Source organism: Balaenoptera acutorostrata, chromosome 18, assembly GCF_949987535.1.
Source record: "Balaenoptera acutorostrata chromosome 18, mBalAcu1.1, whole genome shotgun sequence".
NCBI lineage: Eukaryota > Metazoa > Chordata > Mammalia > Artiodactyla > Balaenopteridae > Balaenoptera > Balaenoptera acutorostrata.
Genome location: NC_080081.1, coordinates 63102663 through 63123714, shown reverse-complemented (window position 1 = coordinate 63123714; position 21052 = coordinate 63102663). Strand labels below are relative to the sequence as shown.

The 21052-nt window shown below is 37.5% G+C and overlaps 2 protein-coding genes across 3 annotated transcripts in view; both read left to right on the top strand.

The window, feature by feature from the left end:
• On the top strand, nt 1–16774 carry SPRYD7 (SPRY domain containing 7). Its single transcript, XM_007193733.2, has 5 exons — nt 1–327; nt 6107–6223; nt 8730–8896; nt 13215–13317; nt 16600–16774. Exons 1-5 carry the CDS (start codon nt 222–224, stop codon nt 16695–16697), a joined length of 591 nt encoding a protein of 196 aa, XP_007193795.1. The 5' UTR covers nt 1–221; the 3' UTR covers nt 16698–16774.
• The window catches only part of KPNA3 (karyopherin subunit alpha 3), a 175850-nt gene continuing 171572 nt past the window's right edge, over nt 16775–21052 (top strand). The window contains exon 1 of one of the 2 annotated variants that reach the window (XM_028161743.2): nt 16775–17337. The gene's annotated coding sequence lies outside the window, so the exon portion shown is untranslated. Of the gene's footprint in view, nt 18924–21052 lie in introns of both variants that reach the window. The other variant, XM_007193730.3, reaches the window with a different exon arrangement.

Here is a 21052-nt window from a genome sequence, read left to right as displayed (position 1 = left end):
GCCCCTCCAGCCGGTCCTCCGTATCTTCCGCCTAGGCTGGCTTCGCCTCAGCCTACGCTGCGCCTTCCCGGCCTGCGGCGTCGCGGTACCGGCCTCCGCGCTCCACCCAGACGCCCTCCGGCGCTCGGGAGAGGGCGGGAGGCGGAGCAGAGGGTAGGGGGTGGTGCCGCCGCGGTCTAGGCGCGGCAGGCGGTGGCGGCGGCGTCGGAGGTCCCTGAGATATGGCCGCCTCGGTGTTCTGCTGCCTGCGGTGCTGCAGAGATGGTGGGACGGGCCACATCCCTCTGAAGGAGATGCCGGCCGTGCAGCTGGACACGCAGCACATGGGTAAGGGCTCTCCCTTCCCCAGACCCAACGGCCCACCCCGGGTCGGGCGCGGCTGGTCGGGGTCAGCCTGGAGTCACGAGGACCGCACGCTGCCGGGCCCCGCCGGGCTCCGCCCCCTGTCCCTCACCCTGTGACGCTGCCCTCGACCCGGTTTGGCCTCGCGGGTCTCCTCCAGACTCCGGCCGACCCCACCTCGGCCCGGCTCTGCGTTCAGAGCGGCGCAGCCCTGTCAGCTCCTGTCTTGGGACGATGGGTGTGTGGACCTACCCGTTTCCACAGCAGTGTCCTCCCGGCTGCCGCCTCCTGGGACTCGTAAGACGTCACCTTCGAGGGGAGTGGGGAGGACTCCGTGCTCCTCCTACGGTGCTCCACTGCCGAGCTCCATCCAGTCCCACACATTTTCAGAAAGCTTTCGCTGTCCTCGGCTCCTTCCTCTGCCCTGAGAGCTTTCTCTTAGCCCATCATTTATCGGTTGTTTTATTGGAAATGATTTTCCTCTCACCTAAAGTCAAAACAAGGCAAGTTGCAGAAGCCTGAAGCCACCGCTCAGGTCAGAACCTATCATTTCAACGAAAACCTCCCACTGTATGACTCCTGTTAGTCACGCCTAGAGGTGTTGTAATTTCTCCTGACCGGCCTCTTCCCAGCAGGTCAGGCTATTGCAGAAATAAAACAGCGCTTTGCTTCTTTGCATCTATGTTTTTTCCTTCCAATGTCGAATGAGCTTACAGCTTCTCTCCTAACGTTCTTCTCCTCCCCTCTGTACCCTCTTTCACCACCTTATTATTTCTGTTCTTAGACTTGTCCCATGTAGTTCCATGCTTCTGGAATATGGTTCTAGAAGGAGAGATTTCCCACTATAATTATTTCAGAGTACTGTCTTTTTTGCGGATTATTCTCTTCAAAGTATACATCTGCACTTTCAGTTTTTCCCACATCTCTCTTTGGCTAAAGGACAGTGCATTGAAATAACAAAGGGAATTCTTAATATTTATAGCAAAACCCTCTCCCGCCCAGATTCTTTGTAATTCTGGAAATACTCTGCTCATTATATGTCTATAGCATGTACTAAATCACAAATGTGGTAACTGTTTACCACTTTGTATGTGGGTATTTTAATTCTTAGATTTCCCAAGTGTAATATAGAACCCTAATACATAAATATATATGTATGTATATCTCTGTATTTCTTATTCATCATCATTTATAGACATGTTCAAATTCTATAATTTCCCTCAGAAAATGTTTCCATTTCATTTATTCATTCACCCAGCTGATATTTATTGACCGATGTTACACGGTAGGCATTGTTTTAGATGCTAGGAACACAGTAAAGGAAAACCACACGTAGTTCCTGGAGCATATGGTCAGCTTTAGCTCTTTCTATCTCTACTGCCAAACTCCTGAATTACTACAATCTGCTCTTTAAAGGATTCCTTTTCTCTGGTCTCTTCCACGAAGAACCGGTCACTTGTACTCATTCCACTATGTTCTCCTTTTTCCAAAGCTGCCCAGCATCTTTCAGTAGAGTAATGTCATCCCTCATTACTTTCTGCATGGAAACTTTTCTTAACCTGTCTGCCAGTAAATTCAAATTCTTCAGTCACAGAAGAAGCATGATTTTAGAAAGCAAATAATATGAGGAGAGGCTCATCAAGTTAGGAACAGGTTTCAAGCATCAGTTGATCTTAAGTTGAAATATGAGAAGCACACTGAGTGAATATGCCTGTATTTGGATATGTGAAAGGCTGTATTAGGTCACCTAAAGAATGTGATTGCGGTTTTTTGTTTAGAAAATAGTTCATACATGTAATATGCAAATGAATGTTGTCTCTTTCAAAGTTGTCACTTATTTTGGTGATGCTGCATCACTTAAAACGATTTGGAATTCCTCTTGGGATTTTCTGTGGAGTAGTTTTTATAAATATCTTCATTTTTACCACAACCTCCGTATTTAATTGTGAATTGACTTTTTAGAAATGAATGTCTTCCAAGGTAGCTACTTTGAAAGGGATGCCATTCATTTGGAAATGTCTAATGTTTTTTAAAAAATACACTTTGCTATGTTTATATGTGTTCTGGCTATACTCAAATTTGCCTTGGCTTTCTAAGCAATCTTGATAATTAATGAAACTGTACAAATCACATAGATCCAAATATAAGATATCTTTGTACTTAAAAAAGAGAAATGGAATAAGCTTAAGATAATTCCCCAGTGATTCACAAACACTCTAGAATGTTTTGTGAATATATCCATCTTTCTGTATAAAACATCTCAGTACCTAGCAGAATGCCTTGGAGATAAGAAATGAGGTTGGGCTTCCCTGGTGGCGCAGTGGTTGAGAGTCTGCCTGCTAATGCAGGGGACACGGGTTCGAGCCCTGGCCTGGGAAGATCCCGCGTGCCGCGGAGCAGCTGGGCCCGTGAGCCACAATTGCTGAGCCTGCGCGTCTGGAGCCTGTGCCCCGCGACGGGAGGGGCCGCGATAGAGAAAGGCCCGCGCACCGCGATGAAGAGCGGTCCCCGCACCGCGATGAAGAGTGGCCCCCGCTTGCCGCAACTGGAGAAAGCCCTCGCACGAACCGAAGACCCAACACAGCCAAAAATAAATAAATAAATAAATAAATAAATAAGAAAATCCTTTAAAAAAAAAAAAAAAAAAAAAGAAATGAGGTTGAAGTAAGAGAATAATAGCATATTCAGAGTTGGTTCTGTGGTTCCAACTCAGAGTTATGTATAAGAACCAAAAAGTATTGCTGGGTTTGGAAAAAAAAATACCATTTATTTGCATAGTTCTTTGAAATGTTTTTCACTTAAGATGCTTTCAGTTACAAGCCGTAAAATCTGCAACTCAAAATAGTTGAAACAATGAAGGAAATTTATTGGTTCATGTAAATTTAAAAAGTACAAAAACAGCACTATCTTCAGGAAGACTCAGTGCTGCTAAGGACTGAGCTTCTTTTCATCTCTTTCCTCTGTCTTCTGCTGCTTCTTCCTGAAGGCTGGCATCCATGATAACTTGCAGCCTCTCCCTGGGCTGTAGGCTTCCTCATTCAGATCCAACAAGAATGAGAGAATCTTTATCCCTTCATTCTCTCTGCAAAAGTCCTGAGACTATCTCTGATGGTAGTGGCTTAGGTCATATAACCGTTTTTCACTCAGTCACTGTGGCCAGGAAATGTGGAATGCACTGATTGACTTAACCTAGGTCAAAGCTGTACCCCTGAAACCAGAGATTGAGTCAGCTTCCTTGGAACTGTTTTGCTCTCCAGAGGGAAGTCTGTTGGCAAAGGGAAAACAGATGCTACACGTCCACTATACAGTACTTAGCAGAGTGTATTCATTCATTTCTGTATCAGTTATTTGTCGAGCGTCTGCTGGATGCCAAGCACTCCATGGTCTTTGCCATCAAGGAGGAGCTGGGCCCTGGATGTTCTCCAGTTGAAACTGCTGAGGTATATGGGGCAGCAGGATGTAAATTATGTATAGAGACACTTTCCCAGAATTTGCGGTTTAACATTTGTAATTAGAAAAAAAAAATGGATGCTAATAAATTTTTAATAATCATATAATAGGATCTTAGTTTTACCTTAAATAAGAGAGTGTCTTTCTTAAATCAACCAGTTTAGAATTGTGATAAAATCTGAAAATTTGGTATTTCTCTTATGTATTTGTCCCAAATAATTTTTTTTTAATTATTTATTTATTTATATTTTATTTTTTTTGGCTGTGTTGGGTCTTCGTTTCTGTGCGAGGGCTTCCTCCAGCTGCGGCGAGCGGGGACCACTCTTCATCGCGGTGCGCTGGCCTCTCACCGTCGCGGCCTCCCCCGCTGCGGAGCACAAGCTCCAGATGCGCAGGCTCAGTAGTTGTGGCTCACGGGCCCAGTTGCTCCGCGGCATGTGGGATCCTCCTAGACCAGGGTCCGAACCCGTGTCCCCTGCATTGGCAGGCGGACTCTCAACCACTGCGCCACCAGGGAAGCCCCCAAATAATTTTTTAAGTATGAATTCAACACTGAGTTAATGAGAGACCTGCCTCCCTGTTCATACCTTTTGTTACTATGTTCTAGTTTTATTTAACCCCCTCTGGAGGAGTTCCCTACAGTTCTCACAGCCAGATCTGCTTGGCTTGTACACTTATTACCAGAAAAGTCATACTGGTTACAGATCTTGGGAATCACATGCCTCAATGTTACGCGATATTTCTTACGTTTAGAATTTTGTTAACTTTCTTCATGTTCTCTGATAAGCTTTCCTAAATCAATATTTGGAAAAGAATTGGTATTGGAGTCACCTTATCAAGAGACTTTTTCTCACTCTCATTTATCAAATGTTATTTGAACTAAAATTTTCCATGAAAATACAGTGCATTTAATGATGTTAAAATCTTGTTTACATATTTGCAATATGATTGACAGCAGCTATCTTACAAACATTTTTAAAATCCTAAAATTAGCATTTTTCCATGACAGCTATTTCTTTATTTTTGACTGCGTTGGGTCTTCATTGCTGGGCGCGGGCTTTCTTTAGTTGTGGCGAGCGGGGGCTACTCTTCGTTGTGGTGCGCGGGCTTCTCGTTGCAGTGGCTTCTCGTTGTGGAACACAGGCTCTAGGCACGCGGGCTCAGTAGCTGTGGCTCACGGACTCTAGAGAGCAGGCTCAGTAGTTGTGGCTCACGGTCTTAGCTGCTCCGTGGCATGTAGGATCTTCCCGGACCAGGGCTCGAACCCGTGTCCCCTGCATTGACAGGCAGATTCTTAACCACTGCGCCACCAGGGAAGCCCCATTTTTTTTTTCTTTTGGCTTCGTTGGGTCTTCGTTGCTGCGCGCGGGCTTTCTCTAGTTGCGGTGAGCGGGGGCTGCTCTGCATTGTGGTGCACGGGCTTCTCATTGTGGTGGCTTCTCTTGTTGCGGAGCACGGAATCTAGGTACGTGGGCTTCAGTAGTTGTGGCACACGGGCTTCAGTAGTTGTGGCTCTTGGGCTTCACAGTGCACGCTCTGTAGTTGTGCACAGGCTTTGTTGCTCCGCAGCATGTGGGATCTTCCCGGACTAGGGATCAAACCCGTGTCCCCTTTATTGGCAGGCAGATTCTCAACCACTGCGCCACCAGGGAAGCCCCGTGTCAGCTATTTCAAGACCATAGATGTATGTTCCTTTCCGTGTTCCATTCATCTTCAGTTCTTACTTGACCAATGCACTAGTATAGGACCTTGTACCTAGTAGACATTCAGTCAGTTTTTAGCAGATTGATTTGTTTAGATTGAACTGAAAATGGTACTAATTTGCCAGTTTCTTTTAAGTGTTTATGTTTTTATTTAAATCAAGATATTTATGAAATCATCAAATTGATTCATTGGCTAAAATTTAAAAAGTCTGCTTCTGGGAGTTCCCTGGTGGCCTAGTGGTTAGGATTCTGGGCTTTCACTGCCGTGGTCCGGGGTTCAGGGAACTGAGATCCCGCAAGCCACGTGGCGTAGCCAAAAAAAAAAAAGCCTACTTCTACCTTAAAAGTGTTTTAAATATTCAGTATAATTCAGAATTACTGTTTATTTGAAACTGCCTAATTAAACAAGATTTCTAGCCACAAGTTAATGTTCTCCCAGGAAAAAAGTAAATTAAATATTTTAAATAATTTATCAATATTTTTATATTTCAAAGTATATATAGTCTCCCTATTTTTTGGAGACCAAGAGTTAAAAGTGAAACAGAAATTAACCTTGATTGTTGGATAAGAGAATACAAAACTTTACACAGTGTCTATATTCTTTTGTTTAGGAACGGATGTTGTCATTGTAAAAAATGGAAGAAGAATATGTGGAACAGGAGGTTGTTTAGCCAGTGCACCTTTACATCAAAACAAAAGCTACTTTGAATTCAAAATCCAGTCCACAGGTTGGTATAATGGTACTTGACTATTAAAAGTCCTAATTATTCTAAATATGAGGAGTAATTTTCAATATATGAAAAAGATTAATGAGGTAATTAAAAAAACACTAAACGCTTACTTAGAAGGCCTTTTTCTTCCACATCTTATTGTGTGATCCTGGTTTAATTAGTCAATTTCGTTATATTAGGTTCAGTTTTCTCATCTATAAAATGGATTACAGGAGCTGCCCTTCCTGCTTCACATGAGCTATATGTATGAAAGTGTTTTAAAGACAGGACATACTGGTTCAGTTTAAGGCACAAGCATTATTATTAATATGGTTAATTATTAGTGGCAGCTAGATAAACCATTTCATTTGGTCAGGCATATAAGGTGTAGACTCTTGCTGTTTTATCTTAGGATAAAATTAATCTTATGATCCTGAGTTTTTCTCTTAACTCTTGTTAAGATTCCCTGATTCAATGTCTTCTGAAGCAATTGGCAGATTTAGAATTCTGATAGAAGTCTAAAGTCTCTTTAAAAATTTATGAATCTGTACACCTGAAACTAACACAATATTGTAAATCAACTATACTTCAATTAAATTTTTTTTTAATTTTTTTTAATTCTGAAGTTTCTTGAGTTGTATAGCAATTCTACATGAGTATTATGATCGTTATTAATTAGTTAACTTGTGGCAGTGTTGAATATGGGGAAATTTTTTTAAGGCTTTATTATAAAGACATGTCTAGTGAAACATGGCATGAGTAATATACGTACAGAATAGGAAATCTAGAGTGGAGTAAATTAATTCTGCTCTTACTCTTACTTGAATGACATAAAATATTCCTCTGGGGCTTGTTTTTTAAATTCATTTTAAATTCTGATTTTTCTTAAGTGTGTGAAATAAATTTGAATCTGTCCTCCATTCCATTCTTTTGTAAGTTAACTCACTGGCTGCAAAATGTCTCTGGCTACTGTAATCTTCTCAAGTATAACATACCTTTTCTCAAGAGAAGCGAGTAGTTCCTTGAGCCTGAAATGTAATACAAATTTTTATGTGGATTTTCTATAAAGGGTGCTATCCTCAATAATATCTCTAGAATAAGTGCATTATTGGAGTTTGTAGCATTGTTCCCTCAATGAAAGCTTCAGGCAGTTGTGCCCAAGTGTACCACAGTGTGCACAGTTCTTTAGGAGTAAGGGGACTCTGTAACCCTGTGCAGAACTGTTGTCCCATGAAATTAGTATTATCACCAGCTGTCACTCTTGTCCCACCTTGGAGGATAAATTATATAATCAAATTATTTAGGAGGCCAAGACAGTGAAGTCCAGGCATGCAGCTTTCTGATGGTCTCACTCAACCTAGGAAAACTGATTGATTGACAACATGGTCTTCAAACATTCTTTGATCTATAGAATTTCTCCTACCTGATTTTGATAAAAACTGAGAAGGAAACAGTTTGAGATGTAACCAGGAGCTGTAGGTATTCTGTTAGATTAAGAAGAGAGCTGCTTGCTTTAAAAGTCAATTTAGACCAAAAGGTTTTAAACTCATGGACTTAAGGTATTGGATAAGAAAATCATTTTACACTTTATCATTATTTTTCTCCTCTCCATGATACTGACCGGGTCATATATTATTTGTCACATATTATAGACGCAAAAAGTAAAGACAGTAAATTCCTGCTTCTCAAAGGTGGTGCTTGAAATAGAATCCCAGGCCATTTAAATTCATTGTGTAGCTTTTAATAGTATTTTTAGAGAATAATAATAATAATAATGACAATAGCTAGTATCTTTTAAAAATACTTCCTCTGTGCTTTACTTACCCATTTTTTTTTTTTTTTTTTTAAGATTTCTTTATTGACTGATTGATTGCTATGTTGGGTCTTCGTTTTTGTGCTATGGCTTTCTCCAGTTGTGGCAAGTGGGGGCCACTCTTCATCGCGGTGCGCGGGCCTCTCTCTATTGTGGCCTCTCTTGTTGCGGAGCACAGGCTCCAGACGCGCAGGCTCAGTAGTTGTGGCTCACGGGCCTAGTTGCTCCGCGGCATGTGGGATCCTCCCAGACCAGGGCTCGAACCCGTGTTTCCTGCATTAGCAGGCAGACTCTCAACCACTGCGCCACCAGGGAAGCCCACCCATTTTTTTTTTAATGCTTACACTGTTCCAAGTGCTTCACTTGGATGATCTTGCTGTATCTTCTAATAACTTTAAGAGGTGAGTACTGTTAGAATCCATAGTTCACAGGTGAGGAAGTGGAGAGAGGTTAAGTAACTTGCCCAAGATGACATAGCAAAGTCAGAATTTAAACCTAGGCAGTACAACTCCAGGGCCCACTCGCTTATCTCCCAGGCTGTACTACATCTGCAAGAGAACATGGTATAGTTTGCAAACTACTTTTAAAAGAATTTTTTTAAAGATTAACAAAAAAATAGTTTAGTGATAATACGCCACTTTCTTTAAAAACAACTCCTTTCATATTTGTATTCTGCAGATTTGGGGAGCATTTAAACTATTATATTTTTAGGAATCTGGGGTATTGGCGTTGCAACTCAGAAAGTGAACTTGAATCAGATCCCTCTTGGCCGAGATGTGCACAGTCTGGTGATGAGAAATGATGGCGCCCTATATCACAACAACGAGGAGAAAAATAGGCTGCCAGCAAACAGCCTTCCACAGGAGGGAGACGTGGTGGTGAGTTTTCTTGTGGAGTTGTTTTCCACTGTAAATTATTAAACTTGAAGTGCTTTTAGTATTTCTAGTTTTGCCTCTGAGTTTGTGGTTTGAATTCCAAAGCACCAGAATTGGATCTAATGAGGTAGTACATTTTCCCAAGAGAGCACTTGATGTAGATGCTGCTGCCTTACCTAACTGCCTTCTCCTTTCTAGAGCTGCCACTGGCCAGGAAAATAAGCGTGAACCCTTATTTCCATTTAAGGGAGAGTTGATGACAGGTTGGCTGCTGATCATTTCCTGCTTCTCTCACATAAAAGAAATCTTGGCCCACAATTTTAAAAGTTTGCTAACCCTTATATTAGAAAATATTAGGTATTTTTGCAGCTGGAGATCTCTTAGAGAAAAATTTGACATTTATTGCTTAATTTGTTATGAACTTCTGTTAAAGAAGTACAGCATTTTATCAGGAGCGTTGGTCCTCGTTAAACATAACCTTATTAAACTTCCTTCACTCTCAGAATTCTTCAAAAACTGACTCAATATTCTAAGGCTTGATTGTAGAAAACATTTTTTGGAAAGCAGGGGATAGAAGGAGTTACATATTATTGACTTCTCTGTTTTTATTCCCAACTAGATATATTTAAGTCTCTACCAAAGCCACCCTATTGAAAATGTAATCCAAAGATCCCTTTCTGTCTTTTTCCAGATACTTCCTCTCAAACAGTGTTGTCCAAGAAACTTACACACTGAGTTCAGGCCATTAGCTATTGACTGAGAACAGAGTTCTTGGGTCTCCTTACGCAGAGCCTTGGGTTCCTGGCTCTCATACCAAGTTGAAAGGAATCTGTAAATAATTAGAGTTTCTAATAATAAGATAAAACAGACAAGGTAAATCCAGGTTATTAAATTAAAGAAGTATACAATATTTTGAAGAGAGTGAAGGAAGATGTGGAAATGAAGATTTTTAATTTTGGTCTGATCTTTTACGCAATTTAAAACATGTGAAGAAGAGTCTTTAAATAGGTAAATTATTGAAAGTATGTTTTTCCTAAATTAACTAAAGGAAACTAAAGGCATAAACCATTTTTAAAATCTGCTTTTCCTTGTTCTTCCTTTCGAATAGTTGGTTCTGTGTTTGTAGGTCATTGCCAGATGCCCATAATGTAGAACACCCTTATTCAAATGGTTATTTCGTGGAAGAGAATCTTGAAGTCAAGTTGGTGCCATCAACCTGTTTATACTAAAAAATGAAATTCAAACATAAGAAAGGTTAATCAGTAACAAATCTTTTTCTTTGTTGATGTACTGAACTTCTGTGTGTTATTCTTGCCTTTCTGTCTCATTCCCTGAGGTGACTGATACCTCAAATTGACAGATTTAAGAATGTCATTTTTAGTCTGTCAGCATTATTAAATTAGACTTTGAGGGACTTCCCTGATGGCACAGTGGTTAAGAATCCACCTGCCAATGCAGGGGACACGGGTTCGATCCCTGGTGCAGGAAGATCCCACATGCTGCGGAGCAACGGAGCCCATGCGCCACAACTACTGAACCTGTGCTCTAGAGCCCGCGAGCCACAACTGCTGAGCCCGCGTGCTACAGCTACTGAAGCCTGTGCACCTAGAGCCCGTGCTCCGCAACAAGAGAAGCCGCTGCAGTGAGAAGCCCACACACCGCAACAAAGAGTAGCCCCCGCTCGCCACAACTAGAGAAAGCCCACGCAGAACAATGAAGACCCAACACAGCCAAAAATTAAAATAAATAAATAAATTAGACTTTGAGTTTTTATGCCCATTCTGATAAAAGGAGGACTCAAAAGGATGAAATATAAGCAGAACCCTGAAAAGTAAAACATTATCCTGCTCTATTAACTTTATCTTCCTAGTTTAAACATTTGAGAACAAATTTCACTAAATTACTGACAATAGCATAGGAAAAGAGGAATGAATTATAAGACAGGAAAAACATTCTCATATGTGTAGAATTTCAGTCATATACCATTCTCTCAGGAGAATCAAGAAAAACAAGCTTTCAACATCTAACCAAATGATTGTATTTATACAGTAATCATACAGTACCAACAGGGCCTACTACAGCACCAGGGAGGCATTCCTGAAACAGCTTATGCTTATTTTTTCCTTTTATATATAGTATTGAAAAGTGCAGATTACATTTTAAAATTGCAGTTTTCAGTTTAATTTCAGAGAAGTTTCATAAACATTCTGTGTAACAATAATAATAATAGCAAACACTTCTCTAGCATCTATTATGGGCCAGAACGGCTTTAAGTGCCTGGCAGGGATTAAATTGTTTAATCCTCTTAATGACCCTGTGAAATAGGTGGTACTATTATTACCATTTTACAGATTAAAAGTTAAGTAATAACTTCATATTTGGAGTGATCTCAGGTAGTCTAATTTCAGAGTCGCTTCACCAAACCTGCAAATAATTATTGATAAATCCTTAGAACGCATCACATTTCTCGGTATCATTATGAGAGAATCAAACCTAGTTTCTAGAGCATATAAAAAGACAGATTAAGGGACTTCCCTGGCGGTCCAGTAGTTAGGACTCAGCGCTTCCACTGCAGGGGACATGGGTTCGATCCCTCCCTGGTCGGGGAACTAAGATCCCTCATGCACGTGGTACAGCCAAAAAAAAAAAAAGGACAGAGTAAGTTAGAAAATACTTGAACTTAAACTCTGCTGCTGGAGGGCGGGGGTTCTCACATCCTTCCTCGCTTTTTTCTTGGGTGTTGGTGCTGGAGGGCGGGGTTGAAAATTTGCTTGCTTGCAGTAGGTGATGCTGCCACCAGGTGGGGAAGGGTGCCCAGACTACAGCCTGCTGATCTGAACTGCTGGATTCCCGGTAATCCTGTAAAGAGAGTAGCACACTGCTTTTTATGTAATCATGTTATTTATTTATTTTTGTAATCATGTTTTTTTAATGAAAACAGACTTCTTCATTAAAAAAGCTAATCCTAGCCATCACTTAGCTTTATTATTTAAGTACGTAAACTGAAATGAAACAAAAGCAGCGTTTATCTTTCTGTGTTTAGTCTAACCCTGGCTTTGCTAAGATTTGAGGAGAATCTTTTATAGCGCTTAACACATTGACTCATCTGGGCCTTTGCTGTCTTAACTGGAAAGTGAGGGAGTTAAGACTAGATCATCTGTAAGATCTTTTTCTACCTTTAAAAGCTTGTAGGTTCATATAATTTATCCACAGTCAGAAATCCTTGAAGTGGTTGCTTCTTGGACTGTGATGGTTTCTATCGAAAGGTCTCCACTGTCTATTCTTAATTCTTCAAAGTAAAGCTCTCTTTTTGTCATCAATTAGTAAATATTGTACAAAGTCTTAAAGAGAGTTTTAAAAGTTCTTAAAAGTTTTGAAGTTTTGAATTGCATGGCAATTAAGAATAAGTTTTCCGAAGCCATACTGCATGAGGTTAAATCCCAGCTCTGCCACTTCCTAACTGTGCAAACTCAGGTAAATTATTTAACCTCTCTGTGCTTTAGCTACCTCATCTGTAAAATGGGGATAATAAAAATACCTATCTTACGAGGATTAAATGAGTAAATATGAAGTGCCTAGAATAGTGTTTGGTACATAATACAGATTATTTGTTTTCTAGCATTTTAATAATAATAATTGTTATTGTGATTTTTGTACCATTAATAATGTACAAAGTAATATATTTTTATTCTGTTGTCTTTTTAAAGTCTTTTGAGCCGTTGTTTTTCTGTTTTTCAACTTGATACTAATTACCACTTATATGCAGTTGTAAATACCCACTTTACCTTGGTAATACACTTGACATATTTGAAACCAAGGTAAAGAGATACAGAAATATATCATTTCTTTTTGGAAATATGTTGTATAAAGACAATTCATCACAATTGAAAGCAGTGACAGGTAATAATCCCTAATGGTGAAAACTTCACTGTTTTCCCCCCTTGAGATCAAATTCTATATATAAAGAACAGTGTTTTCTATATGAGTTTAAAAGGTCTCTCTGCTTACAGTATATAGTACTTATATCATCTTAATATTCAAAATATAAAATCCAGATTATCTGAAAATAATACTAGGATTTAGTTTTACCTTTAATGTGGACTCTTGGGATTTTACCTTTTTCCCCCCACATAATCACCACTAATTTTTTTTAGCTCAGTTCAAGTGAATTCTACTTAACTGTAAACCTTAATACAAGCTATTGTGACCTTTTGCTTAGTTTTTTGTGTTTCCATCCTCCCCAATCAGTGCTTTCTGACTGTTCAGGTTTTTATGGAACATGTATATTTTTACCCTTTTTAATATTTACTTTGCTTCCTAGGGTATTACATATGACCATGTAGAATTAAATGTATATTTGAATGGGAAAAACATGCATTGTCCAGCATCAGGTATACGAGGGACAGTGTATCCAGTTGTTTATGGTAAGCTAAAGTATTTCTAAACATTATTAGATATATGTTAACTTTTGCTTGGCATTTTCATTAACTTTATAGCTGTCATTCAGAAGGCTGGACAAGTTAATAAGGACCTCTGTAGTGTACTCAGTAGGTTATCACAATCCCACTTGGCAGGACTAAGGAAAGTTTTTATTCCCCATATATTTAAAAAATAAACTTGCTAAATACAATGATTATACTTAAATATGCAATAACCATATTCCCTTTTATATCATATAGTCTTATATTCTAGAAAGTTCCAAAAAGCTTTACGGAATTTACAAAAATATTTCTGCCAGTTGTTAGAGAGGGTTAGATGGCCAGGAAATGTTATTGTAAAGAATATTTTGGAAATAGGGATGGGAATTTCATGTAGATTGAGCATTGGTTACCTTTATAAAATTACCTAAATGTTAAAACTCTTCTGAGACAAATATTGACTTAGAATGGTTTCATATTGATTGTTTTGCTTTTGATAGCCATGTATGTGTGAGTACTATAGTTCCTGTACAAGTGTATCCCTCCAAGAATTGGGTTACTTAGAGATGACTCTGTACCAGTTAGTTACTTTAATTTTATTACAGAAAATTTCAAACATGTATAGAAGTAAAGAGAATAGAATAATGAACTTTTATGTACCCATCACTCAGCTTCAAACAATTATCAACTAGTAGCCAATCACGTTTCATCTCCTCCCTGCAGTCCTCCTGTTCTTCATCTCCCCCTCCTTGTAGTATTTTGAGGCAAATGCCAGACATTATACCAATTTATTCTTAACTATTTTATATGTATCTCTAAAAAATAAGGTGTCTCTCTATAAAAAATATACATAAGCACTGTGCCTATATCACTCTATTCTTCATTTTTTATGTTATCAACTTTAAATCAACAGGTATATGATTTTTCTGCCTGTGGTTTTAGTTGCTCTAAAAACATTTTCTCATTTAATTACTTTAATCAATTAATCTAAGGATTTGAGCCATAATAAAAACTAATTGTTAACTTTTTTGTAGTAGCTTACTGGAAAAGTAACAGTGTTTGTTCGGGATGGCAGAAAAATATACAGCAACAAATAAAAATATTTAATAATTTGATAACAATCATAGCCTGTGCTTTATTTTAAGGTTTTCATTTATCTTCTTTTTTCCTAAATTGTTACTTTTCAGTGATTTTTGCCTTCTGTATCTTTGCATGTCTTTGCATGTAAAGGTGTATTTTTAAACTTGATATAGGTTAGTTTATTTGCAATATTGGGTAAGCCTAAAAGAAATGTATTTACTTAAATACATGGGAATGTAGCTTAATATTCAAAATAGTTTAGTCTGAGAAATGAAATAAATAACAGTAGAATGACTGAGTTATAAATGAATATAGCAAATGTGATTTTTATTCTAAATTGTTTCTTTGATTTGGCATTATTTTTAATGTAATAAAGGTAGTAAATTATATATAGTAATGTATTTTATAAATTGAAATTGATAAATCAGTCCAATTAAATCAAATATTTTAGCCAGATACTATCAAAGATAAAAATAAAATTCAAATTCCCTTACCCTTTGTCTTCTATCCCATCCCTAATGCTAGATCCATCCAGTCATTCATTTTGTCAGTTCTTACATTCAACCTATGGAGAGACAACACTGCGTAACACTGAAGAAAAGTGTTGTTACGTCTCTGCACGTTACAGACTTTCATTGTAGTTCTTGAATTCCCTATTCATTCTCCATAGATTGACCTTCCCTTCCACTTTATAGAGAAACAGACCATCAGTGGTAAACTCCAGCTTTCCTCCCCATCCTCCTGAAGCTTTTCTGGATCTACTCCAGTCTTGTCTTCTTCCCATCCCATCTTAGAGGAAGTGGTGCCCTTCATGTTCAAAAAATTGTCTCTGGTCTAGATTTCAAACTCCCCAACTCTGGGACTTTACTGTCATTATTTCGTCTCTGTCTCATGTCATCAACCTCTCTCTTCAATGTCTGTTGAACATTCTGAGTCATTCTCATTCCAAAATACCCTCCCTTAAACTCGTACCCTCACCAGTCCTCTGTTTACCCTTCTCTATATGTCTGCATTTCTTATAGAATAGCTTCCGTCACTGTTTATATTGTATCATTCACCTGTTCTTCAACCGGTGTGGCTGCCTTTACCACCACTTCACTGAAGCCACCCTTGTTAAAATCACTAGTGAGTTCATGAATGTCAAATCCAGTGCTTAACTTTTTTTCTGAATTTATTATGAAGTATAAAATACTAATGTGTATTAAACATATATGTGCAGTTTAACAAGTAGCTATAAAGTGAACACCCATATCATCATTATAGTCAAGATAATGAACATATTCATCACCCCTAAGTTTCCTCCTGCCCCCTTGTAATGCTTTCTACTCACCTCTCCCCACCCACCCCATGCAGCCACTATCTGCTTTCTGTCACTACAGATTATCTTGCATTTTTAGAGTATTATATAAATAGAATCATACAATTTGTATTCTTTTTTTGTCTGGCTACTTTTACTCAGCATAATTATTTTAAGATTTTTCCATGTTGTAGCATGTATCAACAATTCATTGATTTTTATTACCAAATAGTATAGTTCATTGTGTGGATATATCACAGTTGTTTTTTCCCTTCACCTGTTAATGGCTATTTAGTTGTTTCCAGTTTTTGGCCATTACAAATAAAGGTGCTGTGAACATTCATGTACAAGTCTTTGTGTGGATATATGCATTCATTTCTTGAGTAAATGCTGGTAAAAATATGTAGAAGCTAAATAAGGCCTGCAGTCTAATGAACAGTGTTAGTATCAGTGTTAGTTTTCTGGTTTGGATATTGTAGTTGTGTAAGATGTTACCACTAGGGGAAGCTGAGTGAAGCGTACACAGGAATTTCTGTATTATTTTTGCTACTCTTTGTGAATCTATAATTTTTTTAATAAAATATTTTTTAAGAAGTAACTTATCTTAATGTGTAAAATTGAGAAGATACAGGTAGGTAAATAAGGAAAAACTCAAATTACCAATATTTACATCATCTAGAAATAATTATTAATAATATTTTGATGTATTTCCTTTCAGTGTTCTTGATAGATTTTATTCTTCATTGTGGTTATTTTTACCCAATAGGATCATGTTTTGTAACCTGGATAGCAGATGCGTTTATTCTTCCTGCCTATTAATATTATGGCATTATGAAAACAGTTTATAATTTATGTATTCATTCAAATTAAGGTGTTTGCTTCTAATTTATTTTCTTTTTTTCTATCTCTAGTTGATGACAGTGCAATTTTGGATTGCCAGTTCAGTGAATTTTATCATACTCCTCCACCTGGTTTTGAAAAGATATTATTTGAACAGCAGATCTTCTGAATGTATTTGGTTTTGAAACTTGTATTTCTGCACTGTTAAAAGTGTTTACCATTTAATAAAGCTTTACCTGACCTACAGATGACAATATATCCTTAAAAATATGCTCGTTAATGTTGTCTAAGGAACCAGTGTATACAATATACCATCCTGAAGTTGTGATTTAAAATACTTAGGTTTTGTGATAATGAAATCAGCATTTGGGGCAGTTTATTTAATTCTTATTTAAATAAATATAACTGTGGGTTTGATTAACAGTATTAAATGGAAATACGTATATAGATATTTAAAAGGGAATCTTTCTTAAGATAAAATATTTGTTTTGATAGATATACAGAGTTGGGTAGGGGTTTTTGTCGTGCTGAAGTGTAGACCTCATTAACTATTTTAAGTCTGCAGTCCAATAATTTTGTGTCTCAGTGTCTTTTTTATATAGAGTATAACAAGGTGACAAATTTATGTTATTGGCAACTTCATTTCTGGCGATTTATTTACTATAAAATGTACCACTTTTCTTAAAATTTAAATTGCTTATTTTGTTTGTATGTCATTGCTTTTGATTTTCTTTGTGAAAGGAGATAAGTGTCGTAGCTGTCAGAGTATTTTGTTGAAGACCATCATGCTGTGTTACTTCAATACCTGAGTAAGTAGTGGTTGATTGGTGATATAGTGTACACAGCAGACATTTAGAATAGTATCATGCTTTCAACTTAAGTGGAAATGAGATTATTCTTTTAAGGACTTTTATTTAAATGTGCATTTTTCTGTAAGGAATAATAAAATATTAGTAATTAAGGACTATTCAGTACTATATTAAATACATGTTCTTCCTGTTAATTATAGAGTAATTCACTTCACCCTTGATTATTTCAGAAGTTTGGAGATAAGTGAATTCTCTCCATAACCCTGAGCCTTTGCCTAGTTTTCAGGAAGAATCCCTGACCTTTAGATAACACCCTACTAAGCTGAACAAATCACTTTCTATATCTGGTACAGTCTCCCTTCCAGATGGGCATGCAAAGGATGCGTGCGTTTCACTCCTTTACCAACGCGGAGCAGTATGTTGTACTAGAAAAACAGGGCTTTAGAACTGAAGGAGATCTGAATTGTGGTTTTGCCACCTGATCCCATTATCTCTTCAGGCAAGTTCCTCAGTCTTTCTGAGCGCAGGTTCCCCATTTATAAAAGGGATAATCATACCCTTGATAAGATTCTGTAACTCGTTAAATAATATTACATACGTAAAACGCCTTCATCATCGTAGGCAATTAATGAACGTAGCTTCTTTGTTGACTGCTCAGTGGTTTTCATAGTGTGGCCTTCAGACCGTCAGCCTCGGCCTCACTTGAGAACTTGTTAGAAATGGACACTCAGGCCCCACCCCCGACCCACTGAATCAGAAACTGCTGGGGATAGCACCCAGGAATCTGTTTGAACAAGCTCTTCGGGTGATTCTGATCCACGTGAAAGACTGAGAACCACTGCTCAGGAGAGAATCCTTTGAGAATGATTGCCTACTCTAAATTTTCTAAGGATTTAAGACTATTTTTGACCCATAGACAAAAGAATCCTGCACAATATTTATTTATTGTTCATTTGATAGACACAAACGTGACAATGTGTTTTGACATCATAGATATACCTGAGTAACATCTATTTACATACATCCCAAATTTACCTCTGTAGATACATAGAATTGAACTAACTTTATATTGTTTATGCATTTTTATCTGACTTTCTGGCCTAGTAGTTTTAATTCATAAAGAATATGCTTACTTCGGAAAGAGAATTAATATAACTACTGTTTGCTCTCTTTATAATGTTACCTACCTCATTTATTTTTTTAAAAGCCAAACTTTATTTTTTAATCATCATATTCTTTTCTCAAGACTATCTTTGCTACCTCTAATCATACAGAATAGGTACAATACTAAAAATGGTACATGAGTTATGTCCATGGCAACAGTTTGATGAAGTGTAGATGTGTTTTTAATTTCTAGGTATCTAATTTCTCTTAGGAAAATTACCTATAACCTCAGTCTAATCTTGAGGAAAATCATCAGACAAATTCCAGTAGGGGGGCATCCTACAAAATACTTGAGCAGTACTCCGAACTGTCAAGTTCATCAAAAACAAGGAAAGTCAGAGACACTGTCACACCCCGGGGTGCCTAAGGGAACACGACAAGTCAATGTAATGTGCGAACCAGGAACAGAAAAAGGACATTAGGTAAAAACTAAGGAAATCTGAATAAAACATGGACTTTAGTTAATAATGTATCAATATGTTTGTTAATTATAGCAGATGAACCATAATAATGTAAGATGTTAATAACAGGAGAAACTGGGAGAGGGGATATATAGGAACTCTGTACTATTGTCTCAATTCTTCTGTAAATCTAAACCGTTCTAAAAAAATAAAGTCTATTTAAGAAACTATGTTGAGCTAGGAGAAATTTAAAAATAAAGCCTTTCTTGAAGCCAGTAGACCATTAGTATGATACATACCTATAGCCTAACTATTCAATGATAGCTAAATATAGACATGGATGGGACATAAAACATTCTTGTATTTTGACACACAAAAACCTGCATTTGTTCCTGGCTAAAGAGATTGTCCACTGTCTTGATTCTGTTTATTGCAAAAATCCATTTGTTCACACTGGTGTAGCTTTTTATACTCACATTGAAAATTAATCAGTGATTTATTATCCATGTTATTATTTCAGTGATGTAAACATTGCAAGGGATTTGCAATGTTAGATATGTGAAACAGTGAAAAATCTCATAAATAATAAGTTTACATTATTAAAAACCAGAAAAAGAGAATTTGGCTTTTAACTGCTTTTGGCTCATCAGTTAAGATTATTTGAATATATTTTCAACTTGGATTACAAACTATTATAATTTAAGAATGGTACAAAATATAATTTAAGGCTTTTTAAAATCATTAACAAAAACAGACACATGTATGACAGTGTTGCTCACATCTCTTTTTTTTTTACTGTATGCTTACTTTTTTAACCAAACGATTTTTTTTTTTTTTAATACTTTTTTGGTCGCACCACACGCCATGTGGGATCTTAGTTCCCCGACCAGGGATGGAACCCATGTCCCTTGCATTGGAAGCAAGGAGTCTTAACCACTGGACTGCCAGGGAAGTCCCTGTACGTTTACTTCTTAATGTAAGTCTAGATATGGACCAGCAAAAGCATAGCTGGAAATGGAAGTGAAATCTTAGACTAATCTTGATAAATTACACTAAATCAATAATTTCTTTTACATAATGTAAAAACACTAGATATTGTGAGTGGAAAATTTATAATCAAAACTGTGGAGTTTCCCTGTACATAGTACTCATAAATGGAATATAATCAACTACCACTTACATTAATTTGCATTATTTATGCAACCTGGCAGGGAAATACTTTGGGGAGCTAACTGGACTGCACGTGAATGAGTGGAAACAATAGAATGAATTAAACTCGTGCAATAGGATATGAGACTCCCTTTCAACTTGCTCTTTTAAAAAAACTGAGACCAAATTATTGAAATAATGAGTATAAACACAACGTTAGATATAATTAGCAATATGAATGAATCACACACCACCCAAGGCTTCTATAGAAATTGAAAGGAAAAATTGTCCCAGTATTGGCTGAAATGTGTAATCTGTAGTTCCGTAGGAATCATTACAATGTAGTCATTCAAAAATTGAATCATTTATGTGCTGTGTTTCATAAATACTTAAACACAATTGTCCCTGGCCTCAAGGAACTCTGTTAATAGTAATTCATTCATAAGTATGGCTCTGTAATACCCAAGATATATTGATAAATGAAAAAAAAGTTGTGAGACATTTGTATGTATAATCTGATTCATGGTCCAGTGGGTAGGACCCAGTGCTTTCACTGCCGGGGCTGGGGTTCAATCCCTGGTCCTGCAAGCATGGCACAACCAAAAAAAAACCAAAAAACAAAAAGCTAGAGCCTTATGTATAAGAAAAATATGATGTAATATATACATCAAAAATACCATATCTTGAGAATAAGATTACAGGGATCTAGCTCTTTCATTGCAAATTTATCTGATAATTTTTTTACAATAAACATACTATTTTGGGGAAAAAAATTTTAAACGAGGAAAGAACGTGACTCTGGAGGAAGCCCTGTACACTAGAGAATGGAGGAATTTTACATTCACACTTAGAAATCTAAAAGGCTGCAGTAGAATCACAACACAATTAACTTAAGTACAGGATAAAAAGTGTTTCATGGCAATTCATCTTAAAGGATTCAGAAATTTTAGTCTATGCCATGCCTGGCACCACTACAAACTGGGTCCCCAGACCCAGGCAAG